Here is a 21,396-nt window from a genome sequence, read left to right on the forward strand (position 1 = left end):
CTTTGAAAACATGTGAAAAGATCGAATATAAAAAGATACCACTTTTCCCAGCAAATCTTAACCCACTAAATCCAGGTTAGGTGCTTCTCCTGTATGTTCTACAGCACCTGTGTTTCCCCACTTACCCAAAAGGCCTGTTATGAGCCCTTCCCAAAGACTGCAAGGTTCATGGGGATGGGCATCATCTGTTATCACCCAGTAGACAGTTATACATATATTTGCTGAATAAAGAATGGTCACAAAACTGAAAGTGGTAGGTCTGTTTCTCAGCCATATTACCAATAATTCTCAGGAGAGCAGAGAAGGGCACATTTGATTCCCTTAGGAGCTTTTCCAAAACAAATACAAGCCAAGAACAGATTCAAAATAAACTCTTCAGATATTTAAATATTCTTAATCTCCTAAGTGGGTAAAGTTAATTAAATTGTATAGCTGTATCCTTTCAGTTAGAGAATTAACATGATTTCATTAAAAAGAAAGAATATAACATTAGGTAAATTCCATTTGACAGTGCTTACTTTGGGCCATGCCTCATCATTTCACTTCCCCAAAATGGATAAAAATACTATCAAGTTTATTAATTTACTAATTAATAAGTAAAAGCAATGGATTATCCTACTATTTACCACTTCCTAAGCCCAAGCCTCTATGCTAAATACTTTTTTAAATTAGATTCACAACAAAACCATGAAAGATAAGTATTATCAATATCTCTATTTTGCTGATGAATAATACAAGGAACAGAACTTGAACTCAAATCTGACTCCAGGGCTGTTCTCTTAACCACAGTGAAACCAACTTGGTAACTTATATGTCTGATCTGTAACATACGGAAGACAAGGAGTTCAAATTTAGACTCCACTATTCAGTTCCTATTAAAAGCACATCTGACATAATGATATCTGAGGATCTTTCTGTAGGTCAAAATGGCAAGAGGTATCAGCTTGCATGTCAACTGGAACCAGCCTGGAATGCTTTGTGGTGCCGTGCTGAGAGCAATTCTCAGATCTATGGAAGAGTGTAGTGATAGGTGAGGGATGAAAGACAGCTCGTTTTAGGTAACAGCTGGTTCTGCTTGAATGCCCGAAGTCTGATCACATTTTATTACTAGATAACCAGCCACTGCCTTTCGCGAGAAACTATTGATGATATATACCCTTAGTAGTTGTCTAGGATAATTTTTTTTAATTTTCATTTAAAGTGTTTGAATCTTCTGCAAAGCCAATGATTGAAATTTTGTCCAACAGGTGGTTTAATGACCATGATACATAGAACTTAAGCATTCTTTTCAGTATTTTGTAGTAGTAAAAAGATTTTTTCTCTTTCTTTCCTTTATCAGACAATGAAAAAAAAAAACACATTGTTCCCCCTTCTTCCTTCAATCAGATTCAAATACAGTACTCAATTATTATAATAATCACATTAGATTAGATTAGGCAAACTTCTTTCCTCTTACTAGTTTTAAATTATGATTTCATTAATCCAAGTATACAAATGTCATCTTATAACTGCAAAATTTGAAAGTTGGTAGCATATAAATTATAAATTCAATATTTGGGGGTGGGGCTGGATTCAGGAATTTACTTAGGCTGCTGGTAAATTTTTCATCACAGTCAAACTGTTTAATGTCCATCATATCAGGCTAATATTGTAAAATATATTCAGGAAATCAATGAAAATGGTTTTTTATCAATGTATTACCAGAATTCAGTAGTAAAATTGATCACTTATTGAATATTAGAATGAAGCCAGCTTTAGTCCCTATACAAAGAAAAGTTTTAAGGAGATCATGAGAAATGAGCAGAGTTGAAAAATCTCTTGAAAACAAGAAAAAAACAGAACATAAAGTACTGGAGTGATGAGCCAAAAATCACTTCATTCACCCCTGGAGAACCCAAAGAGACCCCCCATAAGCCACCTCTGGGAATCCCACAGAGTAAGGAGAGGCCAAGAAAACAAATCTATGGCAATGGTACAGGAGTGGTAGGAAAGCTTTTCAATGGTACTTTAAATGCTGCTGATTTCCCTGAACAGTGAGCCAAGAGCAAGCAAGACACTTGCGATAATGACATACAACACTCAGAAACATGTAAATGTCTACAGATACGTACACAACACACTCCGATTAAATAAACTTACTCAATGGACTTTCCAACAATATGAATTGAGGTCATAAAAAATTCTACAATTCAGGCAACCTTGCCTGTGAGTCCCTCACTCTAAACTTTTACAGGATTCTGCAAGTACTTCTGTTACACATGGCCAAAATTTCATAGACTACAAAGTTGTACAAAAATATCTGGTTACATTATTTAAATTACCTCTAAAATTTAATGGTGAGGAAAACATTTAATCAAGAATTGACTTTAAGAATTCAAATCAAGAAAGAATGTAAAACAGAGCATCGATTCAGTAAATAAGAAGAATGCAAATTTGGTAAAACAATGGAAAATTGGTCACATCAAAATATGAAGAAGAAAAATCAAACTTTTAAAGCCTCTAAATTGAAATGAAACGAGAAAACATTTATCATCTTAATTACTTTAAGCCAGCACTTAGATTACCTTAAACTGGCATTTTAAAAGACATAAGAGACTTAACAATCTTTCCTTGTTTCTACAATACACATAAAAGATTAAAATTTAGGGGGTATGGAAGGGCAGAATTTACTAGCTACCTCCAGATGTATAGAAAAGGGGGAAAAAGGAACACATCAAAAACATAAAGTACTGCTTTAAATTTCTGTAAATATCTAGAAAATGGAAGGGAAGATCTAATAAATACTTGTCCTTGACATTACTTTCTCCATCTGCTATTTTCTACAAGTACAAACAAAATACACAATCATAAAAATTGGGGTCACGTTTATTTGACCAACTAATTGGGAAGTACATTCTGAGTACTAAGGATGAAAAAAGTTAGGTATCTACTACATAAGTGACTTAAGTTTGAGAAGAAAAAAATCAATGAAAGAGAAAAGATACAAAAAATGTTCTGTTAGTTAAAGCATTAAAAAAGATTGAGCTTACTAATGGAAAATCAAGTTTAACACATATTTCAAGTAATACAGTTTATTTTTCTAATCTGTTGTGAATATGACTTATTTAAATATTGTTGCCTATGCTTACAAAAATAAACTAAGGCAAAATCTTAGTATCCCTGGTAGCCTTTCTAGACCATGTTAATTTTGCTTTTTGGTTAAATACAAAGGAATAGAATTATGGAGAGTTCAGCAACAAGTTTTTCATTAGGATATGAAATCATGCCATGAGTTCCAAAAAAGGGTTAGTTGTATAAATTTGGGAAATAATCACTCATGCAAAAATCAGAAAATACCTGTACCGAGCCACCATGTCTGTCTGCTGCAAGGTGAGCTCTCAAATGGTGGGGATTTGCCTGCTGAGAGTCCCAAGCTGCCCTGTGGTCTGCCGACTGCCATTTATTTAATGCATGTGGCATGCATGGAAGAAGAAAAACCCAATATGTTAAACATCTCATCCTCATAATATAAAAAACAAATGTATAAAAGGAAATTTAATATACCCTGACTATCCTGCATCACAGATGCAGTTCTCTTTGCATATTCAATGTGGAGAGTTTAGTTAAATTGCTATAATTATGTAAGTCTCAACCATAAAAATAAAATTTTAAAAGTACGAGGACTTTAGATATCAGAGACTCCACCCTCTAACAATGAAGATAATAAAGAACTAGGGAGGTAAAAATGACATGTCCAAGAAAGCACTCCAAATAAATTATCAGCATACCAAAAAGCCATCCACTCTATTATACAGTAGAGGCCCCCACCTCCAATTGGTTTTCTGAACTACTACTAGCAAGGTACAAAAGACAGTCCTGAAATAGCTGTACTCAGGATTCTAGAAAACTTTTCTCTCTTGCTTAGTAACCTGTTTCTGACTGTGAGAATAATATGAGAAAACAAAATTCTTTGAGAAGCGACAAGTGCTATACAGAATAATATGAAGATATGACGAACAATTTTTAAGTGACAAACCTACATACATGAATCCCTTTGCTTCCTTTATCTGTTTTTATCTGGCTTAAATTATGGAACCCAGCCAGTTCCCTGACAGGCTGAAAATTCTTGATGCTTCTAGATGACTTGGCAAATCCACATGGCAATAACCACAAACTAGTAAAGATTACTAGCAAGATTAGGAGTAGTTGCTTAACAGGAGTCAGTTTCAAAAATTACATACCATGTTACATGATGTCATCAAAAAATTCAGGGAAATGTGGACAGAACTACTAAAAAGGGGGAGGAATATAATATATGACATTACGCGTTTGGTTCTGCACTAGCTGCTTTCAGTGTATTTTTCCATTTTCACATACATAGTATGATCTGCAATTTACTGATGAAGACATTGAGAAGTTAAACACTTTCCCTAAGCTCACACAGGTAGCATGGAGTAGCAGGGGTTCACTCTCAGAGCCTACTGTTCTTCCAATAATACTACCTAGTTCCCTACCACAATTACACATGCTCTAAAGCTTTTAGTGCTCTTTTTTTTCTTTCTTTTTTTCCTTTTCTTTCTTCCTTTTCAACCCAAATCAAAAAAATCTTGCCAAGAAGTGCCAAGTACACTGGGCTATAAGAAGCCTAAGCATGTGACCAGAGCAAACCTTTGGGAGAAGAGATGTTAAATTCAAGTAGACACAATAAATAAATGTTCTGGCACTAAGCTTCCTTAATTAAATTGTATAATGCAAAATTTACATACCATGTTACATGATGTCATCAAAAAATTATAACAGTTCTACGTTTTTTCATTAAACCCTCCAAATTTATTATAAGAATTTTGTAGATTTTTAATCTACACTGAAATCAATTAGATGATATCAAGATGAATAAATAAAAATGATGCTAAAACTGAAGCAATTATTTAAATGTTACCTAGGACAACAGGCAATATTTAGGGGTCATGAATCTCCTTAAAAAGATAGTAAAAGCTATGCAACCTCTCTTCAGAATAAACACTTATATACACCCAACACTTCCTATAAAATTTCAGGATCCCCTGAACTTTAACCACTGATTCTAGGTTCCAAATTTTTATCTAGGGACATTACAAAGGCTTCAGTCATTTAAAGAATAAATATTCCTTCTTTGGGGATGGTGAACTATTTATGGTTTCTCATACAACTTAAACCATTTAATTCTTTTTAATTATTTAAAAATTTTTTCCTAGATATAAAACTTTTCTGTAATGACAACCCACATATCCAGAGTTCAAATTCAATATATAAACTATCTTAAAGGATTTCCTGAAAAAAACTGACTCCACATATTTAGTACAACAAGGAACTACATGAAAAAATATGGTTCCCACCCTCAGTAAGCTCACAATCTAGCTAACAAGACATGTCTGAAACATGCAGCAGGTTAACCTCTAAAATATTTCATTCTAATTTAATTCAACAATAAAAGAAGAGTTTTACTTATTACAATACCTAACAATCCAAGCAGAGATCCTCAGAGAACATGAATTATTGGCCTTCGTTCAAGCACATTTGAGAAATTAACTCTTAAAAGACAAACTCCTCGTCTTGATTTCTGAGCCATTTCTTTCTATACACAGCATCTTATCAGAGAACTTAAGCTATCAACTGGCAGTAATTTATCTTTAAAGTAATTTATGTACAAGACACTTTATTGCTCCAATTTCTCTAAGGTAAAATTCTAAAATGAGTTTTTTTTTAACTGGCTCTTCTTTAAAGCATAATATTGTTAAATATCTCCTAACTAAGCATGATTTTTAATAAGTTGCATTTTTTGCTTTGATTTTTCATCTTTTTTTAACCCTCACTTGAACTCTGATGGGAGAAAAGATGTCAAAGTAAAATAAGAAAATGTACTATCCTTCTCCAAAAAGGGTTATAACTGAAAAATTCTAAAGACACAGGTTAACTCACAGTAATGGCAAATATTTTTATGTCAAAGATAGCTTTAATACATCTTTTTACAAAAAAGAGAAAAATAAAAACATTGCTGAAAAACTTCAACAGCTTTCAATTACCTTACCCAGAAAATAAAACACTTCACTCTCAATCCATCCTCTCTGCCTTGTCTTGAACCTACTTTCTGCTCTAAACAAATTGAACTGCTTGCTATACCTCAAAGTATACATTCTTAAATATCTGCTTATTTTATACTGTTCACTCTCCCCAGAATGCCCTAATTCCTTCATTTGCCTTAAAAAATTCCATTCATTCTCCAGGCTCATCCCAAAGCCACCTTCTCCAAAAACCATTTAAAAGATCCCACACAACCCAATGACACTCCATGGTACTTTATTAATGTTTCACGTGACAGATCTTGTTATGTTTGATAATACAGTATTTGTGAATTTACTGTAATACTCATGAAAACAGTAGTACCAGCCAGGGAAGTTGAGATTTTCTGAAAGTTTACTATATGCTAGGAATTAACATACATTATTTCTATTTCATAAATAAGAGAACCGAGGCTTGAGAGACTAAGTAATTTGCCCAGGGTCAAGTCATAACCAGACATGCCTGATTCCAGAGACTAAGTGAGCTCTTAGCCACTCATTACAAACTCATTTCTTATAAGTTATGTTGTTTTCCTTATTTCTGCATTTCTGTAACGTGTAGCATAACAGCTTTCAAACAGCTGAAACTCAGCAAATTTACTGAATTATAGTCAGAAAAATTAACTGCTATTTCAATTTATTCTAACAGAGTATCTAAATACTTCCATTCTAATAGAATATCAAGAATTGCTCGAAGTTTATATTAACTGACACCATTAATTATTAATTTATGATTAAACATTTTAATGTGATTATTAAACTAATAAATAGTAAGTATTAAGGGAAATAGTTTATAGAAAATACATGTATTTATGTATGTGTATATAATCTGTTTTATCAATTAGAGAAAAAATACAAATTTCAAATCCTTGAATATCTATATACATGTGTTTGTATACACACATATATAAAGCTGTCATCTGAACACAGTAAAATACCAAATATATTTACAAACTGTCAGTAGGTAAAACAGAAGCAAATCCCAACATTCCATATCTAAAAGGGCAGCAAACCTGGTTTTTGGATTGTTGCATCTTATCTCTGTGTTGGTGCGCTTCTCTGTTGGATGACAGAGCAGGATCTTGCTGAACTGCGCCCACTGGAGTAGGCTACAACACAATAACAATTAGCATCAATATAGTCTATTCCAAAAGTCATGTTTAAAATCATTTATCTATTACAACCCTTAAATAGAATTCGTGCCTCAGATCGAATTTACCGAGTATCATAATTCTTCCAAGTGGTAAAGATACCTCAAGACAAATGCTGGGCATAAAAGCCACAGGGCATAAATCTGCAAAGAAGTAAAAAACTAACCTTTTCAAACAATATTGCTTCTCTCTCACTTACCAACTTTACATTTCCCTGTATGGCCCCGGAAGATAATTGGTTAGCCAGAGACGGGTAAGATTCCTCAAGGGAGGAACAACCTAAGACAGGCACAGTCGCAGGGGGGCCATCAGGTGAGAAATTGGGGATCAACAGAGGTGAGGCTTAGAACCTCACCCCACCCCCGTGTTTTGGGAGAAATCTGCATCCGTGGATGTTTTGTTGCCCTTGTCTAGCTTGGATTAATACTTAGTCTATAGGCACACACCTGATCATCTACATTTGCTTTCTTACAGCACTAAACTATGTTTTCTATCTTTATCTTGCATCTACCTACCACTTCAGCATTTTATTAAAAATAAATAAATAAATAATAATAATAATAATAAGGGAGAAATGTGGGATTCACATATAAATCAAGTATAAAATCAAACAAATATTCATATTTGACCTGATTGTTTATAGTTCATAATGCATGATCAAAACCGAAAGTTTCTGTGATGACTGCCCTTGTACTGTTCACCATGTAAGAACTTATTCACTATGTAAGAATCTGTTCACCATGTAAGAACTTGTTTGTTATGCTTCAGAAGATCGGATACTGATGAGAATTAGGCTTGGGGTGAATTAATGATTGTGCATTGAGCCCCCTATACAGAATTTTATTGTTGCTAACAACCATTTGGTCAATAAATATGAGAGATGCCCTCTCAATAAATAAATAAATAAATAAATAAATAAATAAATAAATAAATAAATAAATAAATAAAATCATTTATCTGCTTAAAAAGAATCAAGGAAAAAATGAAAGACATTTAAAATAAGACCTTAAGAAAAGACCATTCTCAAAATATGTTGTTTGAGCTAATAAGCTAAAGCAAAGAGAACATAGTTACTTTTTCAAAGTGTTTTCAAAATATTTATAAATACTTTTCAAGTATTTATTTTTATAGCAACAAAAGACCTAATGCTGTCATTACTTTCAGGTCACAGTTTCATATAAGAAAAAATGACAGTGCATTTGTTTATGTCTGTCATTTCTAAAGCTAATGTAGAAACAAAATAATTATATAAGAAAATTAAGGAAAAATTTTTTCAATAAATAAAAATGCTTATTGTCAATAACTTGACTCAAAAGAGACAAAAATTTTTAATTTTCAAATGGAACTCAAAATTTAATATAAATACTTTAATCAAAGTTTATTCAGATTTGCATCATAGATACTATGTATATATTGAGGTCACTTTGGATTTTAAGAAAATAAAGATTAAATGCTTAAGGCATTTAATTATTCAAAATATTTAACAATTCTTCAAATATACTTAAATCTGAGAGTTTGTTAGTTCCAAGTATGGATAAAAATTCACTAACAGTGAACCACAATTAAAGAAAATTTTATAAGACATTCTTGCTTATTAAAAAAATACCAGTGAGAAGAAATATTCAATGTTTTAGAAGTTTTCAAAGAAAGAATTTAATGATGTGGCCTTTAAGTGCTGAGCATCGATCCTACAGTTAAAATCAAGACAATTTTTTAAGTTATAAAAACTTATGTACAGTTTTAAAAAGCTAATTGTGCTTCAATTCACAATATCAATCTATTCTAAGATACAACCTAAAACTACTAGAATAATTAAAACATAAATTTTTGAATTGCAGATGTTTTGAGAGATGACTGAAGTAAACAAAAAACAAAACTAGCTTACCTTTTAAAATAATCACTAGAATAATATACAAATCAGAATATAATTGACAGTAAGAACTAAATCAGGAATAAAAGGTTCAAAATAACTCCAAAAAGCAGGTAGTCCAAATGCGGGGTTTTTACAAAATCCAAAAAATAATTTTAATATTATGCTACCTAAAATGTCCATAGAAAGGAAATAAGATGAGTCTCTTTAAAAAATTATTTGTTCTCAACTCTTTTCAACTAAAGGATCTGTACTGTTAAAAAGAAGGTAAGTACTACAAATAATCTTTTATTATATAGCACAGAGTACTCACCAATTGTTTACCAATCCAGTCATATTCATAATCAAACATATATCCTTTTCGGTCAAACAAATCAGTAAAAAGCTTTCTTAGATAGTCATAGTCTGGTTTTTCAAAAAAATCTAGCCTTCTTACATAACGAAGATACGTTGCCATTTCTTCTAGAAAGGAAATAAAAATTACTGATTACACTTTCTTTATACCTCTTAATAATAAAATTACTTAAAATAAAATTACTTAAATGTCTAAAAGCATCAAGTATTATACAAACATGAAAAGGTAACAAAATTCTATTGTAATTTAAATTTTTATGAATTTAATTACAATGAAATAAAAAGAGGGAAAAGAAGAGAGGAAAGGAGGTAGGGACAAATCAAATGCAAGGTTTCATTTAACACATTTTTGCTACATTTCATTGGGAAAGACAAATTTTTATTCTATAATATTTTAATAGAAACTGCAGATAGTATTATAAGTTGAATTAGCACTTAATAATGCATAATTAATCACAAAGCACTATACCTAGCTCATAAATTTAAAAAATTACTTAAAATATTGATAGGCATTGACTTATATGTGAAAGCATTTGCACACACTAACTGACAAATAGAGGATTCAAATTCCTAACCTTGGCTATGAACAGTATTCGAACCAATCAACCTAGCAAAATTAAGCTATAACAGACCTCAGAATGTAACGTAGGACCACAGCTTAATTCTTCTTTTAATTCCTAGTCATATAATTTACAGTTATTTCATAATATATAAATCTCCACATGCCATTATAAGTACCAAATGTCTCAGAGGTAAATATTGGTTTAAAAGGTCATACTTTCTAGAAGGAAAAAGCCATAAAAATGAACAGGTAAAATGGTGGACAACAAGCAGAACAGTGTTTCACCAGCCAGGCACAATCACTGTGGTAAGAGATGGTAGGTAACACCCAGCTGCTTTTCTGATCCAATTCATTCACAACAGCCAGCAAGAACTGGATTACCCACAGCCCAGTGTGCAAGGAAAGCGGTGTCTGGTGACCTTCCTCACATGACTCTCTCACTATTCTACTCTCTAGTTAATCACTTGATTAGTTTACTTTGGCATCCCCATTTTTCCTGTAGAAATGTGTATAGGCTTCTTAATAACATATAGCCAATCTGCCTACACCTAAACTGCTAGTACTATCAACCACTAATTTTATCTTCTAGTTCTGGATTTATAGCAAGAAAGTAAAGTATATAATTAAGGTTTGCTCCATGAATAATATAACCAACTTGAGGAAGGGCTACCTGGTATTATGATAATAATAACACCAGCATAATGAGGAGAACCTGCAAATAGCAAAGTGAGATAGGAACTCAGTCTTTTATGTTTTGTTCTTTCTTTACTTAATGTATAAATCACAACAGGTATTTTAATACATTGGCAACACATTTTTCTTATTCCTTAACTGATTCAGGAATCTTCAGTAAGTTGGCTTAATTTGAATTGATAAAAATCTACCTGAAAGCAAAACTATTTTTATGAAGCTCCCCAATATGTTATTAGCCTAAAAGTAGTAGGGTTTGTAAGACTTTACTGTACTTTGAAAACTAGACTAACTCATACATCACACACCTCCTTTGAATCTGACACTGAGACTCAAATGACTAACACTATACACCAAAACTTTATAGTTGGTATTTCTTAGCAAATATTTGAAGTTGTTAAAAGTATGTCATTGAAAATAGTTTAACTGGTAGTGGTCAAACTACTAAAAGATAAGATATTCTTCCATTAACATCATCTTACAAAGCAAATATACTAATTGCCCCTGTGGTCTATGCATCAAATGCTGACATTTTTTAACTCATATTTTGAGCTCATTTTTCAAAGCACAAGAAAAAGTATTTATAAACTTAAGCAATGAAAATTAACAGTCTGGTTTCCTGTGTATGAATATATGTATCAGTGTGGCAATTCATTACCCGGAAAATTTTCACATAAAACTTCTATTGGTGTGGCTCGTTTTGTATCTCCAATTTTCTGATACCTCTCTTTTAATGTGTCAGCCTAAAATACAAAGAAAAAAATCAATCTTGAGAAGGTGGTAATTTTAACACTAAATACTTAGAAAAAAGGATAAAAATATTTTAACAATTAATGAAACACAATATTTAAGCAATACAAAATTTAAGCAACACAAAAACAATTACCTTCAAACCTTGCCAAGGAAGACTGCCTCTCAGAAAATACATGAACATATGACCTAAAGCTTCTAAGTCATCTCTTCTACTTTGTTCTGAAATATAAGAAAAACATAAATTTCACTTTCCTCTCCTAGTTAAGGATGCAAGAATGGAGAACTGATTCTTTCATGATGTATAAATTAAATTAATTCCCCAAAGCTCAGTATACTAAGTATAAAATATATATCTAGTGCTTGTGACAAAATCATGTCTACTTAAACAATAACGTTTTTATATCAAAATCATTGTGCATCTTTAAAATATGCCACTATGATTTTTCTTTTAGATGTTACTGGGGATTTCTTTCTGTAGAGATTCATTCATAGAAATATAAGGCAAAAGGAAAAGTCATGGTCAAATAGTGTCACTGTGTACTACAGTTCCATCTTAAAGATTCAGGATGCAACATATTGAAGATTCTGAAAAACCGTAAAAATAAAAATGTTTAACTTCCTTTATCCCTGCATTTCCTAAACTTACCAAAGCTCAAAATGTCCATCCCACCTAATCTCATTAGCAATGAAGATGATTAGTATCTTGTGTAATTTGAAAAACACTTACGTGTGACACATCCCAACATTAATAACCCAGCACCATCACCAAAAATATACTTCTAGAACAAATTGCTATTTTCAAGTTGCTATTGTTTGTTTTAGTGAAAAAATATTGTAATGCACCTAACTGAGTGACAATCACAGAGTAAGACTCAGGGAGGTATTTAGGACTGTTTGATGAATGAATCTTTTTTCCAATTTTTTGTCACTGAAGTAAAATACTTACTATTTCTTTGTATTTTCAAATAATACAAAAACACTAATAATAAGAGAAAAAATAGTGCTTTACTAAGAGGATGTCCATTGTGCAAGATGTTTTACCCAAATGATCAACATACTATCTAAATAGTATTAAATGCTTTCAAAAACCAAACATCTCAAAGCATGAATCTGAACTAGGGTGAGGAGGGTCAGAAAAGGTTTTAATTTTTACACCATATTCTCATAACATTCTATAGTCGTCTTCTATAATACTTACTACAGTTTAATAGTATATGTTTAAGTTCTTATATTCCAAACCCCCACCACCCACAGCAAGTTGCAGGAGGGCAGATGTGTCTGGCTCATTACCCTCAAGACCTAGTATAACAACTGCCACAGAGCAGGTATCAACACATACTGTTTATGTGTATAATAATTCCAGTTACTACTATGGTCAGTATTTTCTATTAAATATATAATACTATATATATGTCCCTTTTCTATAAGCTTAGAAAAATAGCTGGAATATGCATCAAATCATTAGTAATAAAGAGTATGAGATTAGAGGACTAGCTGAGACATTTCAACTACTCATTTCATATACTCAGAAAATGTGGCATAAAGAGAAAATGTTTTTTTTCTTATACTTTCTATTAAGACAATGTAATTATATTAAGAATAGCAAACTCTCAAAGTAAGTAAAATAGATTTAAAGTTCTTTTTAAAGCCATAAATTAAAGTGGAGAAGTGAATAACATGAAAAGATCAGTAACAAATTTTACAACTAAAATTTCACTTTATTAGGCTCTGGGAATCTAAAGAATGAAGAGTCATGCAAACAAGTCCCGCTCAGAATCAGAATCACCTCTAAAACTTTGAAAAACCTCAAATAAGCAGTCCATTGATGGAGATTGGTTCCCTGGGTAGGACATGAAGTAGAAGAATGTGCATTTTAAAAGGCTTAGCAGATGACTCTAAAGTACAGCCAGATTTGATAAGCACTAAAAAAGAAACTTCTTTACTGAAGTATAACTTACATATAGTAAAAAATACACCCATTATAAGGGTAGTTTGATAAATTTTGACAACAAACACCCCTAAGCACCACCACAATCAAGAAGTATTTCCAACACTTCAAAAGGTTCCCTTAAGCCCTTTGCCTGTTACCTCCTCCTCCCCTGGCCTCAAACAGCCAGTTGTCTGCTGTCACTTTACATTAAATTTGGTATTTTATAGAGTTTAATATGGAATCATACAGAATGGACCCTTATGTCAATTCTTTTACTCAGCATAATGTTTTCAAAATTCATCCAAGTTGTCATCTGCATTGATAGCTCATTACTTTTTATTGATGAGTAGTACACCACAATATATTCATCCATTGGCCTATTAATGCGCCTGTGAGTAACTTCCAGTTTGGGGCTATTATAAATAACATTTATAATAAGAATGTGTTATGAACATTCTTATACAAATTCTTACACAAATCTTTGTGTGGACATACACATTCAGTTCTATTGTGTAAATATCTAAGAGTAGGATTATTGCATCATATGGGAAGTATAGGTTTACCTTTTTAAGAAATTTCTACAGTTTTCCAAAGGAATTGTGCCATTTTATGTATTTCAAACACCAATGTATAATAATTCCAGTTACTACTATGGTCAGTATTTTCTATTTCAATAAGCCATACTAGTTGTGATGAAATATTAACTCACTGTGATTTAATTTGAATTTCACTGATAAGTAATATCACTGTTTCATGTGTTACTAGTCATTCATACATCTTTTTTACCCATTTTTTCAATTATACTATTTGTCTTATTAACAAGTTGAATGAGTTATTAGTATATTCTGGACACAAGTCATTTTCAGATACATTTTGCAAATACTTTCTCCCACACTGTAGATTGCTTTTTGTTGTTGTTTTCTTAATATCTTTCAAAGAACAGAAGCACACATTTTGATGGAGCCCAATTTATCAGTGTTTTTTCTTTCACTGTTTACATTATTTCCTATGTAGAAAATCCCTGACTACCCTAAGGTCTCAAAGATTTTCTATTTTCAATTCAAGAAATTTTGTAGTTTTGGTTCTTACATTTAAATCTGTGACTCATTTGAAGTAATCTTCTTTCATTTAGCTTTTGGTATGGGTAAGGGTTTAGGCTCATTTTCCCATTATTGAAATCTAGTTATTCTCACACAGTCTCTTGACAAGATTATCCTTTTCCCCCTTAATTACTTTTGCACCTTCTCAAACATCATTTGAACATTTATGTATGGGTCTATTTCAGGACTCTGTATTCTGACCCCTTCATCTATGTCTGCACCAATACCACCCAAAATAAGTAGAAGGAGAAAAGAATGATAAATAAGGAAAACAATGACAGAAAATGGACAATCAATAGCAAAAGCCATCAAAAAAAAGATGGTTATTTGAAAAGTTCAATAATAATTAATCCTTTCACTGGGCTAAAAGAAAGAAAACACAAATTAGGAATATCAGGGGCAAAAAAGGGGCATCAGAACAGATACTACAGACATTAAAAGAATAATAAACAAATATTATGACAAACATTATGCCAAATAAATTCAACAACTTAGACAAAATGGACAAATACCTTGAAAGCTCAAATTACCAAGAATATGATGTGAATAGCTCTATACCAACTAAAGAAATGTAATTTATAATTTCAACTATTTCCAAAATACAATCCAAGCCCACATAGCATCACTGGTCAATTCTATTATTATTTAGTCTATTATTGTCAAGGAACAATACTAATTCTACATAAACTCTTCCAGCAAGCAGAAGAGAAGGGAACTCTTCCCAACTCATTTCACTATCTTGTTATCAAAACCAAACAAAGTCATTACAGGTAAATTAAACTACAGGAAATATTCCTCATCAACACAGAAAAATTCTTGAAAAGATAATATGCTGTGACTAAGTAGGATTCATCCTATGAACTTAAGGTTGTTCTAACTTTCAAAAATCAATCATACAGCATCTTACTCTAATGGGGATTGTGGGGGGGACCTGGTGAAGGGGGAAGCCTAGTAAACATAATGTTCTGCATGTAATTGTAAATTAATGATTAAAAAAATCAATCAATGTAGTTATTAATAGAATAAAAGACACAAATCACATGAAACCTCAACAAATACAGAAAAAGCACTTGACAAAGTCTAAAATGCATTTATGATAAAAATTCTCATCAAACAAGGAACAAAAGGAAACTCTGACAAAGACTTCTATGAAAAAGTTAAAATTCACATAATTCTTACATATGGAAAAGAACCCTTAAAATCAGGAACAAAACAAAACAAAGATGCTCACTCTCACATTTTCTATTCAGTGTTGTACTGGCAGTTCTTGTCAGTACAAAACAAAAAAGCAAGGAAAAAATTAAAAGGCATTCAGATTGGAAATTCAGAAGTGAAATATTTTCCTTTGCAAACCTTATGATTATACGTATAGAAAATTCTAAGTAATCAAAAAAACCTTTTAAAACAAGTGAGTGAGTTTTAGCAAGGTTTAACATACAAGGTCAATATATACAACTTAAATGTATTTCTATACCAGTAATGAACAACCAGAAAGTGAATTTAAAAAGCAATACCATTTACAACATCAAATGGTATAAAATATGTAGGGATAAATTTATCAACATATAAGACCTGTATATTATAGCATATAATTTTAAAAAACTAGATGATATATAAATACTAACCCCTACAGTAAGGCTTTTTATTAAGGAGAGGAACTCAATATAAAATTCCCTTCTGAATTCCAACCAAGGGGGGACCTTCAGTTACTCCTGTGCCAACAAGCCATGATCATAACGTGACCTTGCTTATATGGCTGTCTCACAAAACAGTATTAGTCTCATAACCTACACAGTATTTAAAAATTCAAGCCATAAATATAAGCTGGTAAAATAAACCCACTACTGAAACTCAGTCTATAATGTTCCTTAGCCTCATAATTCCTTTCTTTGTGTTCTTTTACCAACTGACAAATCTGGAAGTAAACTGCACCATGTAGTAAGCAATAGAAGTCATGGGGAAGGTTTTCTCTTTGAAATGCAGTAACTAAAGAATACCTCCTGGGTCTTTAACAGTTCTGTTACATAAAAATAATCTCCCAAAGGTAATTTAGCCCTTATTAAACCCTATTCACATTTTTTTAAAGCACTTAACTACAAAAGCCTGTTTGAAAATGGATGTTTTCAGCAAAACCAAGACTCCTCATTATAGAGACCGTTGCTATGAGCAACTAAAAAATTACAGAGTGGTGATTTGTTTTACAACAGATATCAATGAAGACTCTTAAATAGGTTTTCCAATAAATTTAAAAGTTATATATTAAGAGTTACTTAAAGTTTTACTCTTCAGGAATATATGTATCACATAAAACAAACACAAACAACACATATTAAGAGCTTAGTATGAGTCAATGCCTCATATAAATGATCTTTTAAAACTACAGCTATGCTCAAATTAACAGCAACCTCAAATAAGGAAACAAAGGCACAAAAACCTTAAATGACTAGCCCAAAACTGCACCTAAAAAGAGAAAGGTAGGATTTCAAACCAGAAGAATGCACTACTTTCATTTCAGTAAGCAAGGTAGAACCAATTAATTAAATGTTTATTGCGAACCTTCTGCAATGCTTTTCCATTTAAAAATTCTACTCTTGTATTTCAACATTTTTCTCTTTTTAAAACTGATTTTATTCCTGTTTCCATTTCAACTGAATTTCAATTCAATTTTCAACAACAGAAAAACATCCCCTTTTTAATTACCTCAAATTGACCTCTGTTACAACACGCACACACACATCAAGTGCCTCTTTTAGAAGCAGGAAACTTTCTAATATACACATATGTGTATGCTAGCAAAAATAAGCATATTACTGCATTTTCCTGCAAAAATGAAAAACAGGCCAAAAGACATATTAAACCAAATAAAGGCATGAAAAGAGAGCTCAAACAACAACAAAAATTCTTCCTGAAGAAACTAAGTATGTATAAATCATTCTTTATATATAAACAAAAAATAAATAAATAAAAACAAAAATGACTACAAGCAAGTTTCACCTTATATTTACTTCTAAAGATGTTAAAAGTTGCTTTTCCCTGGCACCCCACAAAAAAAAATACTCTTCCTCAAGATTCACTGAACTCATTTCCATTTTTGAAAATTACATAATTAAGATGGATTTTTAAAAAAAATGAGAACATGATCTAAAAGGGGAAAGAGAAAGCACAATTATGCAGAAACAATCTACAGCAACAACTCACTAATCCAGATAATTATTCTAGCAAAATTAACTCAGAAAGAAAAAAAAAAGTTTTCTGAGCAATGGAACCGAGTACATGCATTCATTTCATTCCCTAAGAAGTCCTCATGAAATCTAGCCTCTTAATTTAGAGATAATTCCAGTAAGTATGACTACCAGATTAGAAGAATAAAACCAAAAGAAGAGAAAAACAAAATACTGCTACCAGTAGGCATTCCACACACACTAACAAGAATTAAGTTAAAATACAGTTGAAGAACAAAAAAACTATCAAAAAAGACACAACTTCAAGACTTACTATAAAACTACAGTAATCAAGACAGTGGGTGCTTGTGAAGAATAGACAAATCAATGAATAGAATAAAAAGTCCAGAAATAGACCCACATAAAAATAGTCAACTGACCTTTGACAAAGGAGCAAAGGCAATACAATGGAGTAAAGATTACTCTTTTCAACAAATGGTGCTAGAACAACTGGATATTTACATGCAAAAAAATAAACGTAGACACAGATTTTATACCCTTTACAAAAGTTAACCAAAATGCATCACAAACCCAAATGTCAAGTGAAAAATTATAAAATTCCTAGAAGATAATAGAGGAGAAAATGGTGATGACTTGGGTTGGGCAATGACTTTTTATATATAACACCACAGGCATGATCCATGGAAGAAATAATTGATGAATTGACTTCATTAAAATTAAAAACATCTGCTCTGTGAAAGAGACCTTTAAGAGAATAAAAAGAGAAGCCACAGACTGGAAGAAAAAATCTGCAAAAGACACATCTCAAAAAGGCCTATTACCCAAATATACAAAAGGTTCTTAAAATTTCACAATATGGATTATAAATGAGGCCAAAGACCTTAGCAGACTCCTCACCAAACAGATACAAAAGTGACAAATAAGCATATGAAAGGATGATCCATCATATGTCATCAGGAAATGCAAATTGAACCAACAATGAAATATCACTACACACCTAGTAAAATGGTGGAAATCCAAAACACTGACAATACCAAATGCAGGAAAGGATGTGAAGCAACAGGAACCCTCATTCATTGGTGGCTGGAATACAAAATGGTATGCCCACTTTGGAAGACAGTCTGGTGGTTTCATACAAAACTAAACATACATACTCTACCACATGATCCAGCATCAAGCTCCTTGGTTTTGCCCATAGGAATAGAAAACTATGTCCACACAAAAATCTGCACATAAATGTTTCTAGCAGTTTTACTCATAATCACCAAAACTTGGAAGGAAAGATGTCCTTCAGTAGGTTAGTTGTTAAATAATCTAGCCAATGGAATATTATTCAGCTCTATAAACGAGTGAGCTACAGAGTCACAAAACATGGAGGAACCTTAAATTCATACAAGAAGTCAATTTGAAAAGGCTACACAGTGTATGACTTCAATTGTATGGCATCTGGAAAAGGTAAAACTATGGAGACAGTAAAGATCAGTGATTGCCAAGGGGCTTGGGGAGATGAATAAGTGGAGCATAGAGGATGCTTAGGGCAATGTAACTACTCTGTATGATACTACAGTAGCAGCTACATGTCACTGTAAGTTTGTTCAAATCCAAAAATATACAATATCAAGAGTGAATACTAAAGTAAACTATGAACTTTGGGTGATGATGTGTCCATGTAGGTTCCTCAATTATAACAAACGTACCCACTAAGGGGGATGCTGATAATGGGACAGTGTGCATGTACGGTGGCAGGAGGTATAAGGAAAATCTCTGTAGCTTTCCACTAATTTTACTGTGAATCTAAAACTGCTCTAAAAAGTAACATTTTTTTTAGAAATATACTATTTGAATGCATTTTCTCTAAACTTACTTTGATAAAGGTATACACCCTAACATTCTCCAACTGACCTTGAGGATATCATTATATAGCAGTAATCATACAAAAATTATGACCTAAAACATCAAGAAAATATCAATTACGTTCATCATACTTGAAGAAAGCAAAGAATTATGTGATCCATTTTTTAAATGTTAAAGTGTAATTATGATATATAAATAGATGATTTTAAACTTTAAAAAGCTGTTTGGGAGGCTTAAAGAGAGCAGGCCTCAGAAATTTGGGCAGTTAACCTTGAAATTATATTATATGAATCACATCACAGAATGACAGCACAGAAAGGAGGCATTTTTGTAACACCATAATCCCGTGATTCCTTCTCCGCTATTCAGAAAGCTTACCACTTAGAGGCTTGAAATATCATTCTTCCAAGGAACATAGATTTTTCTTTTAAACTTACAAAGCAACTGGCTATTCCTCAAATCCTAGTCTCTTTATTTATAAATTCTCAATAATTATAAGACAATTTCAAACTACTTACTAAAGAGAAATATACAGTATTTACTTAGTTTCAAATGATTTCAACAGGAGAAAACATGAAAGCAAACAAAGTGATGCAAAGGAAGATTATACAGTGAGGTTCAAAGTAGTTGACAAAAAAAGTTTTCAAAAAGATACTTGATCAGACACTTAAATAACAATTCAACATGACAATACTAAAGAAAGTTTCCAAATTAAAGCAGACCAAAGAAATTTATCTCTGTCACACACAGCCTAATTGAGATTGCATCTTGAACAGTGATGAGATATGAGAAAGGTGTACAAATGAATCACTACGTCTGCCTTGTGAACATAAATCACCTAATTAAGATCAACAGGTACATACCAGAGGATGAAAGATGCTAAATTCTACAATGTGATGTTATACTACTCTTCCATATTATTATTTTAGGAACAACTTTTTCCTTCTTAAATATGATACAGTGTGACTCTCCACAAGGAAAATATTTATAAACCTGTACAAATGTTCCTCTGAACAAATTCTCTATTTTGAAGGTTCATGTGAATAGATTTTTGAATGCACAAGAATAAATGAATAATGAGTAAGGCGGCTTTAAAAGTAACTGCCAAGGTCCAAGCAAAGAAGGGAGGGAGGAAGTTATATATACACAAATTAAAATCACTACTAAAAAGGTCGTGCTTTCACTGTTCCTTTTCCTTTTTGATCTCTTCCTGACTACTCATAAAGCCAAGTGCTCTAAACTCAAAACACCACTAAATATTCCATGTTCACAGCCACCTCAAACTTATAGAATGCTTTAACTCTCAAATTCATGTTAGTTCTTATCCTTAGTTTTTTTAAAAACAGGAACTCAAATACTCTTGACAAATGCATTTTTCTCTCTGTTAATATTACCCATCTACTCCCAAGTTCTACATCAAAACTAAGAAGCAGGGCTTTTATTAATGGGAGAAAGTAAGGAATAAAGCTATTGTTCTTTGCAATGCTGGTCAAAGAAAAAATTTTTTGTTTTCTTCCTGAAAGAAGAGTAAAAAAGAGATTACTGCAAGTTAAATGCCATTTCCCAAACTCTGAAGGCTTTTCCTAACAAGGACAAACATATCAGACTCACTTTGCAGTTTCTACAAATAGAATGCTGTTTCATTTACCATTGTTTAGATAAAGAACACTAGGCCACAAGGAAGTTGTGATTTCATGTCTCACAATAAAAGGTTGTGACCTTTGTTAGTTATAAAATAGTCTGTTAATAACTACCATGAAATGAAAATTTCTCACACACACTGTTCTTGTAAATACAGGTGTGTCTGGTTTTAACAGGAGGCACAATCCTGAAAGTTGTATGTCTACCCAGTCGTATTTCACATCTATCAGAA

General features: G+C 32.1%; 1 protein-coding gene across 12 annotated transcripts in view; it reads right to left on the minus strand.

The window, feature by feature from the left end:
* The window catches only part of CSNK1G3 (casein kinase 1 gamma 3), a 109,725-nt gene that overhangs the window by 17,347 nt on the left and 70,982 nt on the right, over nucleotides 1-21,396 (minus strand). For 3 of the 12 annotated variants that reach the window (XM_037005229.2, XM_037005224.2, XM_073221970.1), the window contains exons 7-11: nucleotides 11,591-11,676; nucleotides 11,363-11,447; nucleotides 9,412-9,560; nucleotides 7,091-7,186; nucleotides 3,337-3,432 (exon numbers count right to left, since the gene is read on the minus strand). In XM_037005229.2, the coding sequence (XP_036861124.1) occupies nucleotides 3,337-3,432; nucleotides 7,091-7,186; nucleotides 9,412-9,560; nucleotides 11,363-11,447; nucleotides 11,591-11,676 (512 nt within the window). The remainder of the gene's footprint in view (nucleotides 1-3,336; nucleotides 3,433-7,090; nucleotides 7,187-9,411; nucleotides 9,561-11,362; nucleotides 11,448-11,590; nucleotides 11,677-21,396) is intronic. The other 9 variants (XM_037005231.2, XM_037005227.2, XM_037005230.2 and 6 more) reach the window with 5 other exon arrangements.

This window comes from Manis javanica, chromosome 14, assembly GCF_040802235.1.
Source record: "Manis javanica isolate MJ-LG chromosome 14, MJ_LKY, whole genome shotgun sequence".
Classification (NCBI taxonomy): Eukaryota; Metazoa; Chordata; class Mammalia; order Pholidota; family Manidae; genus Manis; species Manis javanica.